This window comes from Cydia strobilella, chromosome 3, assembly GCF_947568885.1.
Source record: "Cydia strobilella chromosome 3, ilCydStro3.1, whole genome shotgun sequence".
Classification (NCBI taxonomy): Eukaryota; Metazoa; Arthropoda; class Insecta; order Lepidoptera; family Tortricidae; genus Cydia; species Cydia strobilella.
Genome location: NC_086043.1, coordinates 6,666,962 through 6,684,892, shown reverse-complemented (window position 1 = coordinate 6,684,892; position 17,931 = coordinate 6,666,962). Strand labels below are relative to the sequence as shown.

At 35.7% G+C, this 17,931-nt stretch overlaps 2 protein-coding genes across 4 annotated transcripts in view; one reads left to right on the top strand and one right to left on the bottom strand.

The window, feature by feature from the left end:
* Positions 1-17,931, top strand: part of LOC134755792 (uncharacterized) — a 158,278-nt gene that overhangs the window by 120,783 nt on the left and 19,564 nt on the right. The window lies entirely within an intron of this gene.
* LOC134755759 (uncharacterized) overlaps positions 1-17,931 on the bottom strand; it is a 102,215-nt gene that overhangs the window by 79,476 nt on the left and 4,808 nt on the right. For 2 of the 3 annotated variants that reach the window (XM_063692336.1, XM_063692334.1), the window contains exon 2: positions 12,070-12,136. In XM_063692336.1, the coding sequence (XP_063548406.1) occupies positions 12,070-12,096 (27 nt within the window). In that variant the 5' untranslated portion in view covers positions 12,097-12,136. The remainder of the gene's footprint in view (positions 1-12,069; positions 12,137-17,931) is intronic. The other variant, XM_063692335.1, reaches the window with a different exon arrangement.

Here is a 17,931-nt window from a genome sequence, read left to right as displayed (position 1 = left end):
TACTAAATAAGGTTATTTCAAAATAAATTGTTTATAAGTAACTTGTGCTTTAAAATCAAACTGTTTTATCAATATTGGTTTCCACACTATCTGAGATTTCACTTTTAATTTCTTTGCCTCATTCAGTCCTATGGTGTTCTTAGTAGAATGGTTGGCTAATACTAGTCATAGAAATCAGAAAAACTTGGCATATTTAAGTTTTCTATGAATTCTGATTATGTAAGCTTCTATTGTTTAGTTTCGTGATAATTTAGTAGGTACTTATAGTTTATCGCTTATCTGTTATGCGTGTGCATAAGTCGAATGATAAAAATGGTCCGTTATCATTATCCGTCTTTTTATCTGCCTGCGCCGGAGTGTGCCTACAGCCAGCCATTCACGGGTAATGCAGCACTTTACGGCCAACGAACATGATGTTGACCACATGCTGCCCCAATGCGGTTTGAATACTTCACATGCTCTTATTTTACAGATTTAACCTCACAATGTTTTTTTAATAAATACATAATTAAGGAAAATTCTAAAATTAGGTAAGTATCCTGTAATTTTTTCTCAAAATCTCATTGAAACAAAGGGCCAGGATTTAGGACCTAGGACTCTCGGTTTTTAATTTAAAATCGCCTAAACGACACGTCTTTATACAGGGTGGAAAAAATTAAGTGCATCCCCGTTGCCAGGGAGGTTTTGGAATTGTACTGAGCAACTTTTACTAATATGGGACCAACCACGAAATCGCGAAACGGCAACGGGAATGCATTTATTTTTAGCCACCTGTTTACACTTTGTTTGAACACGACGGCTTCTACAATGTACAGTTGAGTTCATAAATATGTACACATTTCTTCACCTTAATCCATTGCAATAAGGTGAAAAAATGTACACATATTTATGAACTCAACTGTACATCCTCTAGTAATGACATCACTTTAAGGCATTTAATTCAAGGTGTTTTACACTTGCGTCTTGATAATAAAAAACCGGCCAAGTGCGAGTCGGACTCGCGCACGAAGGGTTCCGTACCATTACGCAAGAAACTGCAAAAAATCACGTTTGTTGTATGGAGCCCCACTTAAATATTTAGTTTATTCTGTTTTTAGTATTTGTTGTTATAGCGGCATCAGAAATACATCATCTGTGCAAATTTCAACTGTCTAGCTATCACGGTTCATGAGATACAGCCTAGTGACAGACAGACAGACGGACACACGGACAGCGGAGTCTTAGTAATAGGGTCCCGTTTTTACCCTTTGGGGTACGGAACCCTAAAAAAACAGTAGAGGAATGTCATTCGCCTATCAACTGCAACCTGTGACGGCCACGGCGGCGCCCAACTTGTTTACAACCGGTCAGCTACGGTAATTGTCAATTAAAAATGAAAAAACCGGCCAAGTGCGAGTCGGACTCGCGCACCAAGGGTTCCGTACTTTTTAGTATTTTTTGTTATAGCGGCAACAGAAATACATTATCTGTAAAAAATTCAACTGTCTTAGCTATCACGGTTCATGAGATACAGCCTGGTGATAGACAGACAGACGGAAAGCGGAGTCTTAGTAATAGGGTCCCGTTATTACCCTTTGGGTACGGAACCCTAAAAACAAAAACATTGTTACTATACTGGTGAAATTCCTAAATTATTTTCAATGCGACGCCAGAGTATTCATCGTATAAGAGCTTATAAGTATGTAATAAATAGCTTCGAAGTTGATGGGCCGGTTTGAAATACCTTCTTAGCGGGAGGACGATTAATCAATCCTGCACATGTTATCTATTTATTCTGAGTCGAATATAAGCTCGTCCATAGTATAACCTGAACCTTAAATACTTAAACACTATGCCTAACCGGAGGTCAAGCTTAGACTGGTCTGCATGAGGTAAGGTGGTTGATAAACGTTGCGAACGCACCTGTTGCACTTAGTGCAATAGCTCGAGAGACGGGTTCGCGTACCGTGCGTTTAATTTTAATTGATCCCATGTTAAAAGTTTAACGAAGGACACATATCAACCTCAGATAGAGTACTCAAGATTAGAAGTACCAGTATTGGTAATTAAAGTAATATAAATTCATATAATGCTGCAGGAATATTGGCATGATACCAACGTTAATTGCTAATACAAATAATAACTAAATTAGACCTGTACCAATAACTTCTGAGGTTATAAGAATATTAATGTTGCTTATTTTTTATATATAGTTTCCAGACCATATACTAAACCTAAAAATAATATTTTGTGTCATCCTAGGTATTTGCTTAGGTAGAAATTTAGGTATTTCTTTTTTCAATCAGCATTCTGTAAAAAAAATATTCGAGACGAAATTCTTTGTTTCCCTGTAAAGGCAAAGTGGCTTCCGACGTACACACGCATTTTGTGTCATTTTCATCCACGGGTATAATGGCATTTAATAAATACCTAATATTGATCCTAAAACGCCTAAAAAAATATTAGAGTCGGTAAGTGAAGTGTTGTACTTTACAGAACATTGTTATATGTTATTCAAACAAATCTGTGTCAAATTCATCCACCGCTTTTATTTAAAAAAAATTTTTTTCTAATTAACACCCTGTATCTGCCACAAAAAAAAATTCATGTTATTAAGTTTACGTCTACAATATTATAATACCACATTGAGACATCATTCATAATTTGGGTCATTTTGATCCACGGTTTTTTTACTATCTGGCAAAATAAAACTCAATTGAACAAGAAGGGCGTGCGCGGGGAAGGGTACCTACGCGGGTGGGGTGCTTATTATACTTGCCGCAATATCAGCTGGCGACTGAGATCTTAATACTATCTCCTTTACCCTTGTTAAGACCAACCAAGAGATGGCATTATGAGCTGTCTCGCCACTTAGTTTTGCGATACAGTGTATTTATTTCATTCGGAGGCATAATTACATTGTCTTATCAATCTTACCGTAGTAGGTATATAAATATAATTAAAAATAAACTGTAGGCTGCACTCCTCATACTGACCAACATTTGTGACGTTCCTAATGAAAAGGTACCACTTTCTCTGACAGGTTATTTGTATAAAGATATAATCAAATTTCGTCTTTATGGTAAACGACAAAGTGGTACCTACCTTTTGATTGAGAATGTCACAACAGCGACTTAAAAATTACTTTTGTTTCGATTTTTAGTAGACTTTTTAAGTTTATTTTAAGACGCAATTTATTGTGATTTTTGTTATGTTTAAGCGTGGCAAGCAACATTAATTACATTGATGATGATGTTCATTAAATACAATATTTTTTCATACTATACTGAACTGTCACCCTATACATGAGAATGAACAGCGCCCTCTTGACAATGATCATATATTACTGGTCAGGCTTTAATATGTGTCATAATTTAGTAAAGTCCCCTTTGTGGATTCTAAGTTTCCGAGTTACAGCAGTTTAGTGAAAGCGTTTTTTTTTAAATATAAATTAAGGGTTGAATAAAGAGGAAAGAAAATTTGATTATTTTTGCGCTACGACGCACGGTTTAGGAGATACAGCCCTATAAAGTTTTTTTTATTGTTTTTTTCTTTTTTACATTGTGTTTTTTGTATATTACTTTGGGGTTTCATAAAGGGGAACGAAAATTTAATTATTTTTGCGCTACGACGCATGGTTTAGGAGATCAAGCCCTATAAAAAAACTCTTTTTTTTTGCGTTTTTTTTTGTATAAATTAATGGTTACATAAAGGGGACCGAAAAGTTGATTATTTTTGCGCTACGACGCACGGTTTAGGAGATACAGCCCTATATAGATTTTTTCTTTTTCTTTTTTACGTTTCTAAATCTTAATTAAGGGCTTCTTAAGGGGAACGAAAATTTGATTATTTTTCGCTACCATGCACGGTTTAGGAGATACATCCCTAAAGTTTTTTTTGTTGTTTTTTTTTTTTTTTTTGTCATTGCGTTTTTTGTTATTACTTTGGGGTTTCATAAAAGGGAACGAAAATTTTATTATTTTTGCGCTACGACGCACGGTTTAGGAGATACAGCCCTAAAATGATTTTTTTCTCTTTTTCTTTTTTGCGTTTTTAAATCTTAATTAGGGGCTTCTTAAAGGGGAACGGATATTGATTATTTTTGCGCTACGATGCACGGTTTAGGAGATACAGCCCTATAAAGTTTTTTTGTTATTATTTTTTTCTTTCTTTTTCTTGTGTTTTTGTATATTATTTAGGGGCTTCATAAAGGGGAACGAAAATTTTATTATTTTTGCGCTACGACGCATGGTTTAGGAGATACAGCCCTATAAAGATTTTTTTTTTAAATTTTGCGTATTTTTAAATATAAATTATGGGTTGCATAAAGGGGAACGAAACTTTTATTGTTTTTGCGGTACCACGCACGGTTTAGGAGATACAGCTCTATAAAGTTTTTTTTCCTGGTTTTTTTTTGTTTTTTTTTAAAGTATTAATTACGGGTTTCTTAAAGGGGTTTTTTAAATTATTTTTGCGCTACGACGCATGGTTTAAGAGATACAGCCCTATAAAGATTTTTTTATTGTTTTTTTTTTTTTCTTTTTTACATTGTGTTTTTTGTATATTACTTTGGGGTTTCATAAAGGGGAACGAAAATTTTATTATTTTTGCGGTACCACGCACGGTTTAGGAGATACAGCTCTATAAAGTTTTTTTTCCTATTTTTGTTTGTTTTTTTTTTTAAGTATTAATTACGGGTTTCTTAAAGGGGTTTTTTAAATTATTTTTGCGCTACGACGCATGGTTTAAGAGATACAGCCCTATAATGTTTTTTTTTTAATTTTGCGTTTTTTTTTAAATATAAATTATGGGTTGCATAAAGGGGAAAGAAAATTTTATTATTTTTGCGCTACGACGCATGGTTTAGGAGATACAGCCCTATAAAGATTTTTTTTTTTAATTTTGCGTTTTTTTTTTTAAATATAAATTATGGGTTGCATAAAGGGGAACGAAAATTTTATTGTTTTTGCGGTACCACGCACGGTTTAGGAGATACAGCTCTATAAAGTTTTTTTTCCTGGTTTTTTTTGTTTTTTTTTTTTTAAGTATTAATTACGGGTTTCTTAAAGGGGTTTTTTTAAATTATTTTTGCGCTACGACGCATGGTTTAAGAGATACAGCCCTATAGTTTTTTTTTTAAATTTTGCGTTTTTTTTTTAAATATAAATTATGGGTTGCATAAAGGGGAACGAAAATTTTATTATTTTTGCGCCACCACGCACGGTTTAGGAGATATTATATCTATATATATACTATATATAGCTACAATAGCTATATATAGCTATAATAGCTCTATAAAGTTTTTTTTCCTGGTTTTTTTTTTAGTTTTAATTAAGGGTTTCTTAAAGGGGAACGAAAATTTGATTATTTTTGTGCTACGATGCACGGTTTAGGAGATGCAGCCCTATAAAGATTTTTTTTGTTGTTTTTTTTTTTCATTGTGTTTTTTGTATATTATCTTGGGGTTCCGTAAAGGGGAACGAAAATTTTGTTCTTTTTGCGCTACCACGCACGGTTTAGGAGATATAGCTCTATAAAGATTTTTTCCTGTTTTTTTTGTTTTTTTTTAAGTATTAATTAAGGGATCCTTAAAGGGGAACGAAAAATTGATTATTTTTGCGCTACGATGCACGATTTAGGATATGCAGCCCTATAAAGATTTTTTTTTTGTTTTTTTTTTTCATTGTGTTTTTTTGTATATTACTTTGGGGTTCCGTAAAGGGGAACGAAAATTTTATTATTTTTGCGCTACGACGCACGGTTTAGGAGATACAGCCCTAAAATGATTTTTTTTCCACTTTTTTTTTTTGCGTTTTTCAATCTTAATTAGGGGTTTCTTAAAGGGATTTTTTTAAATTATTTTTGCGCTACGATGCACGGTGTAGGAGATACAGCCCTATAAAGTTTTTTTGTTATTTTTTTTCTTTTTTTTCATTGTGTTTTTAGTATATTACTTTGGGGCTTCATAAAGGGGAACGAAATTTTTATTATTTTTGCGCCACCAAGCACGGTTTAGGAGATATTATATCTATATATATAGCAATAATAGCTCTATAAAGTTTTTTTCCTGTTTTTTTTTTTAAGTTTTAATTAAGGATTTCTTAAGGGGAACGAAAATTTGATTATTTTTGTGCTACGATGCACGGTTTAGGAGATGCAGCCCTATAAAGATTTTTTCCTCTTTTTTTTTCTTTTTTGCGTTTTTAAATCTTAATTAGGGGCTTCTTAAAGGGAAGCGAAAATTTGATTATTTTTGCGCTACGATGCACGATATAGGAGATACAGCTAATACAGCCCTATAAAGATTTTTTTTTTTTTTTTTTTCATTGTATTTTTCATGTATTACTTTTGGGTTACATAAAGGGGAACGAAAATTTTATTATTTTTGCGCTACGACGCATGGTTTAGGAGATACAGTCCTATATATTTTTTTACAATGCATGTGCTCGAAAAGTGCGTTTCCTACGGAGCCATGTCGTGCGGAAAGTACTGCTTTTCCGCACTAGTGCTTTTTGTTTTCAATTTTTTTTTACAGTACATATGGTGCTACTTTCTCGCACTAGTGCGGAAAAGAGCACTTACCGTGCATATGTCGAAAGTTTAAAGGGCCATATGTACTGTAAAACGTACGATACACGTGCGAATAGGTAATTCGCAACTCGTGTCGATTTAAAACACTCCTTTTAATAATTAAACTTATTTGCCATGACATGTTTTTTTATTTACTCGCACAATGCATAGTAAAACATTGTATGATACACGTGCGTAAAGATGATTTCCGCACTTGTTGCATAAATAGCAATTTTTTTTATCAATGAATGAAAGAAAGTCACGGTATTTATAACCAAATTTTACTTTAGTGGTACCTTTTCCCTATCACTGTCACAAATGTATGTGGCGTTCACGTAAACGCGATATTTTTAAGATTTCCCTGCGCAATGTTGCCAGCTCGCTCGCAAATCAAACATGTACTTACAGTTCTTTTGCATAATGGTGACATTGTACAATATCTATGAGATTTAAATAGGTAAAAGATAATTCGACGCATTCTTTGCTTGCTTGTTGCTTGTTGTTGTGTTGTTTGCGTAACTTCTTTGAATAAGTTGCGTTAATTTGGCGCACAGGCGAAGTAAACATGCGTTGCGTACGGCAAGGTCACGCCGCGGCCCCACCCTGCACGGCCTCCGTTGCCCATTCAGACCGCCCGCTAGCTTCGTTTGAACGCAAATAATATTTTTGTAATATTTGTTTATGCAGTGGATGCAAGTGACACAAATTCATACATCTTATTTATCCCGCATTTCAAATTAATAAGATGTAAACTCTAATATCTTTAATATTCTTTTGTAACGGTGACAGCCTGTTACAACAAAATCATCAAATATCTTATGAAGCTATGCCTTAATAAGACACAAAATCATTTAATGGACCTATTTAAACGATTAAATTCGACCTAAGTAATTTTTTTTAACTCTAATTTTTTTTTGTGTCTTTTAGAATATTATGACATAGTATCAGATTGCAGTGGACGTAATTGACACAAACTATGTTTTCACACTAAAAACACTATCCTAAATGCAACACAGTTACATGTTTTCTCTCGAATATTTTTTTCTCCAAGATAATTCAAAATAAAAAATAATTACCACAAAATAACAAATTACTAGAAAAGCAAATTATATATATGACACAAAACAAAATGTAAGATTTACATCTTAACAAAGTATTCATAAGCGAAAACAGAATTGACTTTAATATTTTTATAACCTAGGGGTCAAAATATAGCCAGCGGTACAGGTCTAAATAACTAGATTATAAGGAAGTAAGAGAAGGATGACTTTATGTTTGACATCAATATAATAGCAATAATATTTCCTAACTAACTTCAATGGCTTAGGTTAGGCATAGATAATGATAAGGCCTTCGAAACAAGATTGTGCACTTCGAATTTGTGCCGAACCTGTGTCTATCGGCTCGAATATCACGCAGGTACAGTCAGCATTCAATTGATTAATACTAAATAGTGACAGCTACAGCAGCCAACTATATTGGTATGGCATCTTTATTTATATGGTAACAAAGGTGTATTACGATATATTTGGCCACTTTGGCCGTCACTATCAATTTGATACTGACTGTTCTACCGGTATCTGGAGGCTTACTCGTAAGTATAACATTTTCTTAAACTTTATATGTATATGTTGCCACGTTGTATTGTAGCCACATTGTGTATGAATCTAAAAATAATACTCTCGTCAGATCCTTCGGACAGGAGTAAACCAAATCAACAACGCCGCTCCCATGATACAGGAACGATTATGTACTCGTTTTATTTTCGATATTAACTTAATTGGTCGCTCAAAATTGTCCGGTGAACGCAGAGCCTTGGTGCGTAGGCACGCGAGGAATGCACCGCCCTCACGACCCGGCGTGCCTTGATGACTCGTGACGCGACACAAGGGACGCAGGGCTTCATATTACGATTGATTAATTTGCACAGCCTTGTCCTTTAAAAGGTTGGGATTTGAACTACCCATAACTACCAGGTAATCCAGGTAAATAGGTATTTAATACTTTTATTTCAATTAAATGTAATATTGCACCGACCACAATTAATTTTACCTACATGGTTTGGCGAACACTTGCCTGGCAAAGAATGCTTGATAACATTAAATTTCCTCGTATGACATATTTTTAGGGATCCGTACCTCAAAAGGAAAAAACGGAACCCTTATAGGATCACTCGTTCGTCTGTCTGTCTGTCCGTCTGATGGCTCTTCGACACGATGAGCCATCATTCTGGCCCAATAAGATAAGGCCAGCGTGAGGAGAGCGCACAGTGGTGTCAGACGGCTTATAGCGCGGCGGGATGCTGAGAGACTGAGATGAGCAGTTCTAGACAATACGGGCAATACATTACACCAGATATAGAATTTATCCGTCTAATCATTAATTACGAAGTTTTTTAAAGTTACACTTAATTATGACCCGGTAATTATTTTATTTTTTAATTTACCGCAACCACACAATAGCCATAACCACAACCGACTGTACAGTCAAGGATAGGTATATAAACTTTCGTGTCATCAAAGTTTCGCACCAGTACTGGACCGATGAATAGGAAGATCAATCTAATGTTATGAAGTGTACCAGACCGGAACTTACATGATGCCCTCTTGTGATGTTTTTGTAGGTATTTGATGAGCCTCTTATGGCCACAGGCCACGTGACGTAACAATAGAAAATGTAACGTAACATCCTGGGTTCACTAATTTATCGCCGAAAATTGTATTGCCGATTATCAGTTCCCAACCAACGTTTCGCATAATTTCATTTCGCGGAATGGTCATGTGCCAAATTATAAAAAGATTTTGTTTTACTTCCCAACTTCAATGCCAAGTTTCGAGTAGTAGAATGGTTTAGTACGCGTAATATTCATTTCGCTGTTGAATGTTTACCAAATGTTTTATCAAGCAGAGTTTCGTTTATTAACTATGTAAAAAGATACGTAAAATTATTAAAAAGTCGATTCTGGCTTGCTCACTGTTGACCTAACATGCTCCTCCTCGCTTCGCTCGTCGTCGCACCTACCTGTACTCGGTCACATGTAAGATTTCTGTTGCTATATTTATTACAAATTCATATTTGTTTCAGGAAAGTTCAAGATGGGTTTCTGCCAAATGAACTTAGTTTGAGTAAAAAGTTGCCTCATGTATGAAAAGGGAACTGTTACACTAACGAAACGTTATTCGTTTAATAGTTGTTTGGCCTAGTGAAACATTTGACAAATGATAAGTATCCCAAAAGTTGTGAATCATTATAATAATCTGTTTTTAAATAATTCTGCCAAATGAAACGTGGTCATACAAAAATTTGGCAATAGTTAGTTGTCAAAGTCAATCATCGGCGAAATGTTGGTTGGCAAGTGAAATTCGGCTAAAAGAAGTTCGGCGAAAAGGCAGGATACCAACATCCTGTTGTTATACCTAATGCAATACATAAGTAACACACTTAAAAGCAAAACCAAATAGGTACATAGTTGATGTTTTTAAACCACGAAAATTTACCACTTAAGAGTCACACGAACCTAGCCGCCGCCATACAAATGAAGTTACGCTTTCAATTCAAAACGAAGAACGAACATTCAGAAATTTGTGAAAGCTTGCGGAGTGGAAACCAAAGCTATTGGTTGATTCCCCACATCTCCGTCCTACTCAGTATATTTGATTTTTATAAGAATTTTTATGAAAAGAAAACTATAGGTAGTACTCAGAACATGTATTTTTGTCTTTACATAGATACCTATATGTTTTACACATATATACATAAATATTCATTCCAAGGTTCATGTTCTTGACTTAAGCATGTCGTTAAATTTTAAAATGAGAGCGTATGGCGCCCACTGACTGATATCGTCCGGCGGACTGATAGTCAGTGGGCCTCTAAGGCATTGTCCCTTCGATTGCATGGGAGCAGCTTTTTGGCGGCGGGTTTCTATCATGGTGCTATGACTCTTAAATCTACATAAGCCATTAGTTAGTCATTGTTCTTTTGAACACTAAGGGTCGGGTCGGTTGCACCAAACTATTTGTCATCGTTAAAGAGTTCGCTAAATTTAATTGTATGGAAAGTTTCATAGTAAACCGCCGCAGCGCGCCGGGTGACGTTAATCAGTCTGTCAAGTGCGGATGGTGCAACTGGTACTAAGTGTTTCACGATGGGCATAAGTTGAGCGAAATATGTTTCAATGAGTTGTTTGCTCTTCGCCTGTAAATGGTCAGTTCTGTTTCTGTCATTATTATGCTAATTGAATTGTCCGCTGAACCGTGACTGTGCAATAGGTACGACACGACGTGTCAGACTATCTATTGCATCAGTTGACATTGCATTTATTACCCCGTTTGTTGTATAAACTGCACTAACTAGGAGTATAACCAACTTCTTAGCTTGAAAATCGCACGAAAGACTAAGACATTGAAAAAGGAAATTTAATAAGGTTGCATGTGTAGTCAAAAATACGTTGCCAATTATTTTATGTGTAATCTTAACTAAGCTTTGCGCTTGTGAATCAAAGTCGAAGGAGAATATTTTGAAGATAATATGTTTTGTTTCAGATAGGTACATTAGGTACTTACCTATATGGAAATGATTCCTAAGAAATTTTTGTGCACCTCTGCTCCACCACGCATAACAGCCATTGGAAAATTCAATCGATTGTTTATCTACTGAGTTCTCGCGCAACAAATTCCCAATTCTCACCGATTTTCCTGGTTTTTTGGTAAATGGCTGTTAAATCCACATAAACTACAGGCCGGCCCAAAAATACGCTGACAAAAATGTGGGAAAGAAATCTACATGATAATTTCCAACCTTCCTATTGTTGAATTCCTGTGGTAAAAAATAATTCACGCCCCCATTCTTCTTTGTAGCTTTAAAAACCGAGACTAAGAAAATCGACGTTTTTTTTTAATTTGTAAGAATTTACGTGCCAACTTTGCTGCCTCTTTACAGTCAACTAAAAGGCGCACCCTCTTGGAAACGAGCCCCGATCTAATAATGTTCAATGGCATGTTATCAATTTGTCAGCGGTTCGACAGGACCAGTAAAACGTGGAATATAATTAAGGCAGCGAATTTAACGCGGGCGTACTTAGTATTGTATGATATCATAGCATTGTGATTGCACATTGCACAATACGCGTGTGTATATAAGGTGCAAGATATGGTTAAGTTTAGTAAATTCTGTGTGTAAATATAAGAGTAAATATCTAGGCTCGTTATCAGTAGCCATCAGGCGTCTATAGAACTCAATTATCATCGGTTGGCTTATTACATTTAAGAATACTGAAACTTTATCCTATTACTCTTTAAATTGTCATTTTAACGAATAATATAGTTATTAGCAACTAGTATATCATATAGCTTAGCATATACCTAAGTACCGACTACTCAATTATTTATCTTATTATGCAATATATGAGAATTGAGGAAAGAAGTGACTAAAGTTCGTCGTCCAAAGTACCCGATTAATACTTAATAAAATGCGTCTAACATAATTCTACTCGTTGCTAGTTGCAAAAAAAAAACTTACCTTGAATACTATCTTGTCCTTCTCCATCTTATTGCAGTCTTTGCGAACTTATGTTGTTGGAGTTCTTCTGAAAATAACAAACGAAATAATTTGATTTAGGTTAAGATTTTTACTAAATGTACTGTCAGCAAAACTATAGCACCCAAACTGCATACAAATATGTATGCAGGGATGCTAACAGTTTTGCTGACACATAAAGAGGACCAAATATTTAAATGCACTAATGAAACACGAAACAACGTTTTTTGGCTTTGAAGTTATCAAATACGCAATGATTGCATTGAATTGTCAAGGTTCAGTTGTTTCTCGTTAACTGTCAATTAACGTTTCTAATTACTAAACCGAGTGCGAACGAGCATTCCCGTCTTAAGCCCACAGATGACTTCAAGTCTATAGATTTGCCCAAAAAGGTTTTTTTTTTATAAAACTATAAATAAATATTATGGGGCAATCTTGCACATGTCGACCTGGCCACACAGTAAGCCTTATAAGGCTTGTATTGTATAAGTTATAAGTTAATAACACTGCAGGATACCTACACGTAACAAAAATTTGCACACTATATACATGTAAGAATAATTTGAGACAATCGTTTCTTTCTCTCTTTCTGCAGGTCAATAAACTTCCTCGTGTTTGCTATATGTGCAATCGACAGTGTTTAGGTGTTATAAGCTTCTTGGGTTTGCCAAATCACAAGCACCGCAACATCAAATGAATTATGATTCAGCGAATCAGCGGTCAGACTTCGATTATCCGCAATCATTGGTAATGGATCTAACGGCATCAAACACAGGCAAAGAATAAGCGTTCTATTGACACATATGTCATCATGTCATCAATATTAAAGAACGTTCATTAACCACTATTGACATCCTTGCATAATTTAGGGATGGTATTTAAATATTTACCAATTCAGATTAGAAATAATAGAACTATTCGACCCACGATTGTGTTAATAGTCTTAATAGCTGTAATTAACGGCGTGCGATACTCGCTAGAACACTCGACTCCCACGACACGACAAAGACACTATTGCCTATTGTCCATAGACTATCCCTCACAGACTCCTCATGGTGAAGTTGTGAGTGAAGTTTCAAAACAAAACCGGCCAAGTGCGAGTCGAACTCGCGCACCGAGGGTTCCTTACTTTTTAGTATGTTATTGTAGCGGCAACAGAAATACATCACCTGTGAAAATTTCAACTGTCTAGCTATCACGGTTCATGAGACACCTGGTGACAGACAGGCGAACAGACGGACAGACGGACAGCGGAGTCTTAATAATAGGGTCCCGTTTTTAGTGTTTTTACCCTTTGGGTACGGAACCCTAAAAATAGCCTGTTTTTTGTACAATACCAGCCGTGCCGGCCAGTTTCATACATCCTAATCCTAGCTAGGTGCATCGTGTTATACTTCAGCAACCCAGTTTATGTCTAGGACTCATTATGGCCATAATTATAAATTCCTATGCATGAGTACTGTGGTCCGTCACGAAGTATGTAACTTGTAAAATAGCGGTATTCCCTTTTAAATAAAAATAAGTACTTAAAAAGAGATTTCCCCTGGCTGTAGATCGCAAGCTTTTGTAAAACAGGCTCCAGACCAGGGTGCCTAGCCAAGGCGACAATCGCTTGCGCTACGAATGCTACGATAACGAAACGCTTTGTATCTCTCTATCACTTCCATATTAGTGCGACAGTGACTGTTGCGTTTCGTTCGCTACGGAGCGTAAACGATTGGCATGTTGGCTACACACCCAGGTCGTAAACGTAGTCGCAGCCATAAAGACCGGTTGCATGCCGCTGAAACGTATGGCGACCGCTAGTCATCGTACCTATATGCACCGTCTACCGTCTAGGTGTGTAAGTCATCTGTGCTATTGCCATAAGCCATAACGTAGATAACAGCAAACCAATAGAATCGCACGCATGCGATTTCTTAATTGCTTGCACTTATTAAAATGCAAAACTAGCGGCGCCCCGATACTTGCACTTGCGCAAAATCGGAGCGTTTCTTAACGCTGGTTACCAATATATTATAGCAAACAACTTTCAGGAGCAGGGCAGGTGTACTGAAGCTAATCAGTTTCACATTTCCATTGGCCGGCCGGTTCGATATGCTTGTCTGAGTTGTCTGTTGTATAACGTATTACTGAGTAACTTCTGGTGTCTATGTCTAGGGCTTGTTGCAATGGTAGGAAAAGGTGTAATAAATAAAATAAATAAATAAATATTATAGGACATTCTTACACAGATTGACTAAGTCCCACGGTAAGCCTAAGGAGGCTTGTGTTATGGGTACTCAGACAACGATATATATAATATATAAATACTTAAATACATAGAAAACACCCATGACTCAGGAACAAGTATCTGTGCTTATCACACAAATATTACCCTTATTCGAACCCAGGACCATCGGCTTCACAGGCAGGGTCACTACCAATACCAACTAGGCCAGACCGGTCGTCAAAATGAGTAATGTGATACGGTCGTTAATGAATTTAATGTTGGACTATGTTAGGTGTTAAGGATGGACTATGGTAACAGGTGGTATTTATAAAATATTATTGGTCGAAATAAATGTTTTTTTTTTTTTTTTTTTTTTTTTTTTTATATTCTGTCTTTTCACTGAGGCGGAGATGAGAGGAGATGTGCGGGAATAAATCAATAGCATTGGTTGTAATTTTAATCCACATCTCATCTCCGCTTTCCCAAGTTACAACCATATTGCTATTAGGTATATTGGTTGATTTCCGCACGTCTCCTTCCATCTCCGCCTAAGTGGAAAGGCAGTCTGATGGATTTGTTTTATTTATACATATACAAGGTGCTAATATAATTGAAATGGTAATATACCTATACCTATGTATATAAATAGCACGCAGTAGCATCATAAAGAATTCGAGGAAATTATTCTTGCGCAAAATATTCTTAGCACAGTCGTTTTTATTCCTAGGTGGTTAAGTTCCACTAATTACAAGCTACACATATACGCTCGCATATTCATGACATGATACAATTAGGTACGAGTAGTGTACTTGGTCGATTAAATCTAAGAAGCAGTAACAGGAAGAACATAAACATGCCGCTATCGCTATCGATAACGAATTATCATATTTCAAGCATTTTTCGAAGCTTCCTTGGTTCGTATTACATTCCATTCGATTAATGGTGGATAGGTAAGTACCTCAGCTACGCAGTGAAAGTACCTAATTATGAAATAACATATAGGTATAGGACGCGATGCGAGTAGGTTACGAAATTCCTATAAATTATCTTCTTTGGAAATGCAGCATTGTACTGTCAGCCTCGTGGCTGCGAGAGGAATTTTTCCAGTAAGTAAGTATGCCTAATTAGTACGTTTTCGTATTTGTGTGCCATAGCCATAGGTATCTTAATTCAATCAGGTAATTATCACATACTAATAAGACATTGCGCGATGCGAGTTGTCTTTTTTGCATTTGTGTACTTACCCATTAAAAACAAATCGTGGTTGTAAAACTTGACGATGTACTATGTATGTATTTTCTATTATGGAGTGTTATATATTACCATTGGCAAGAAAGATGGGTTACTTTCTTCGATATTCGACGATATTATTGGCGATGTAATTATCCATAGCATCCGAACAGCATCCCATTATAGCGCGCCTTTGCAAGTAAGTACTTAATAAGCAGTTGTGATTGCGATAAACATTTTCATCATTTTCATTATTGAACATTTCATACTATATATGCTTTCTCTGACCCTTCTTAACCTAAGACATACATGCTTAACCTCATTAATTATTTATCTTTATCGCACGTAGGTGAGATCTCATTAATAACCCGTCATTATGACACGATCGCCACGCTGTCTAACAATCGGGTTCATGCAAGAATCGGACACCTCTCATTCATGACCTCATCGGACTAATTCACAACGCTCACTGAGCGTAGCGGCTGAGGAGAACCACGAGGGAACAGAATGAGCTACCGTAAACCTTCACGCATACAGCATACCGCCTGGTTAAGGAGAAAGAGGGGGTCGAGGGGTGTGTGAGAGACTATTAATGAATAATTGACTATTGTCTAAAATTACCAAGCATTGCCAACTGCGCTTTGCGTTAGTTTATTGAGAATGGTTAAAACATGACAAATAAATTGTTAATGAAATATAAAAGTAATTTTACGCGGTTCAAGATACCTAAACATTGTTATAGGTTGTTTTACTACCTAAATGCGAATCGGCTTTTTTAAGGCACTAGAGTTAGACCAAGCTAATTCTGCAGCGAATTTGATGGCACAGAGCGTTGAAGAGTTAAGTATCATAAACGTCAAATGTCTATTATATGAAATTATGACGTTTTAAATAACAGTTCCACAGTCTATGCTATCAATCACGCTGCAGAGTTAGCTTCGACCGACTCTAGCTAGCTAACTAGTAGATAGTAGGTAAGTTGATATCGATCTTGAGATCAGAAGTGAAAAATTCGTACTTATTAAAAATTTCTACTCACAGTAGAGACAGGTGTATTGTAAAAAACCAGCAGCAGAGCTCGCATCGCCATGCATAATTAGGAATTAAACGAACTTACCTGTAAGTGAAGTTCGATTCTAATTATATTCGCTGCACAAATTTCTTCAATGATGTATAATAACTTGTACAGTAGGCGTTACCACGCAGCCTTTTGACCATGACTTTCGAAGTAAAAAATTGTGAACAACCAGCAGCAGAGCTCGCATCACCATGCATAATACAATACGATGTCCCATATCTATCGATTTATCCGGGACGTATGCGCAGCCTCATTGCGGCCGGCGTTACGTCACGTAATGTTACGGATCATTGTGCAATGAAGACGGACACACTGACGAGAGCAGTGGCGCGGTGTAGGCATTACCAGTATCTGATGCTTCATTTGTTTTCATACAGATTTGGAAACCAATCCAACTAGTACTAACTAGAATGGGTGCGCTAAATTAAGTATTGTACTCAAAATATATACAACAAGTTGCAAATTAAAGTGCATGCCCACATTATGTACAATTCATATCATTCGTCATAAAATGGCTCGCGTGCTTTTGAAGCATTTCGTATTTTGCCGCTGTACGGCATATTGGATATTTAAATTATTGAACATTCTGAAACATCGAATTAGTAACGGGAAAATAAGTCAACTCGTAATTCAAACTTCAATATTATTATAATATTATGTTCAAGTAAACGCGAAAATACATTATACTTAAAAATATAGTGATTAAAAATCCACAACTCTAATTAATCTAGATTTTAAATAATTTATTTAAACAATGTTTGATAAAAAAATATAATAATTTGTTTAATTAACTAATTTTAAATTAGATTTAAATAATTTATAAATTACTTTATTTTCAGTTACATAATTATAAATAATTTATTTTAAAATTTGATTTAAAATCCATTAGACTTGTGGATTTTTATCACTTTAATGTACTGTGTACTGACTTGCTGATAGTGATCGGTAACAACGTTATTATAATTTCATGGCAGTGTGGTCGAGTTAAAGTAAAGGAAAGTAACAATTTTAAAGGAGACGGTCAATTAGGGTTATTAACCCTTATCAATAATTTTAGCTACTTACTGAGTCAATGTGCTGTTCAAAATAGTGGTGTTGCAGTGACCTAATCCAATCGTCAAGTTCGCGGTTACCGAACATGATATTCGAACTGACTACAATTTCACAGAGACATTGTTATACGGCTTTGGGACGATTACTGAAATAATTATTGTGTAATTTCCCTGAAACATCTTTGGGTGCAATCGCCTACAGCGGTAGAGAAGGGAGAGCAACAAAAGACGAGTTGCGTTAGTACTTGCAAATATTATAATCAGAAATTGGT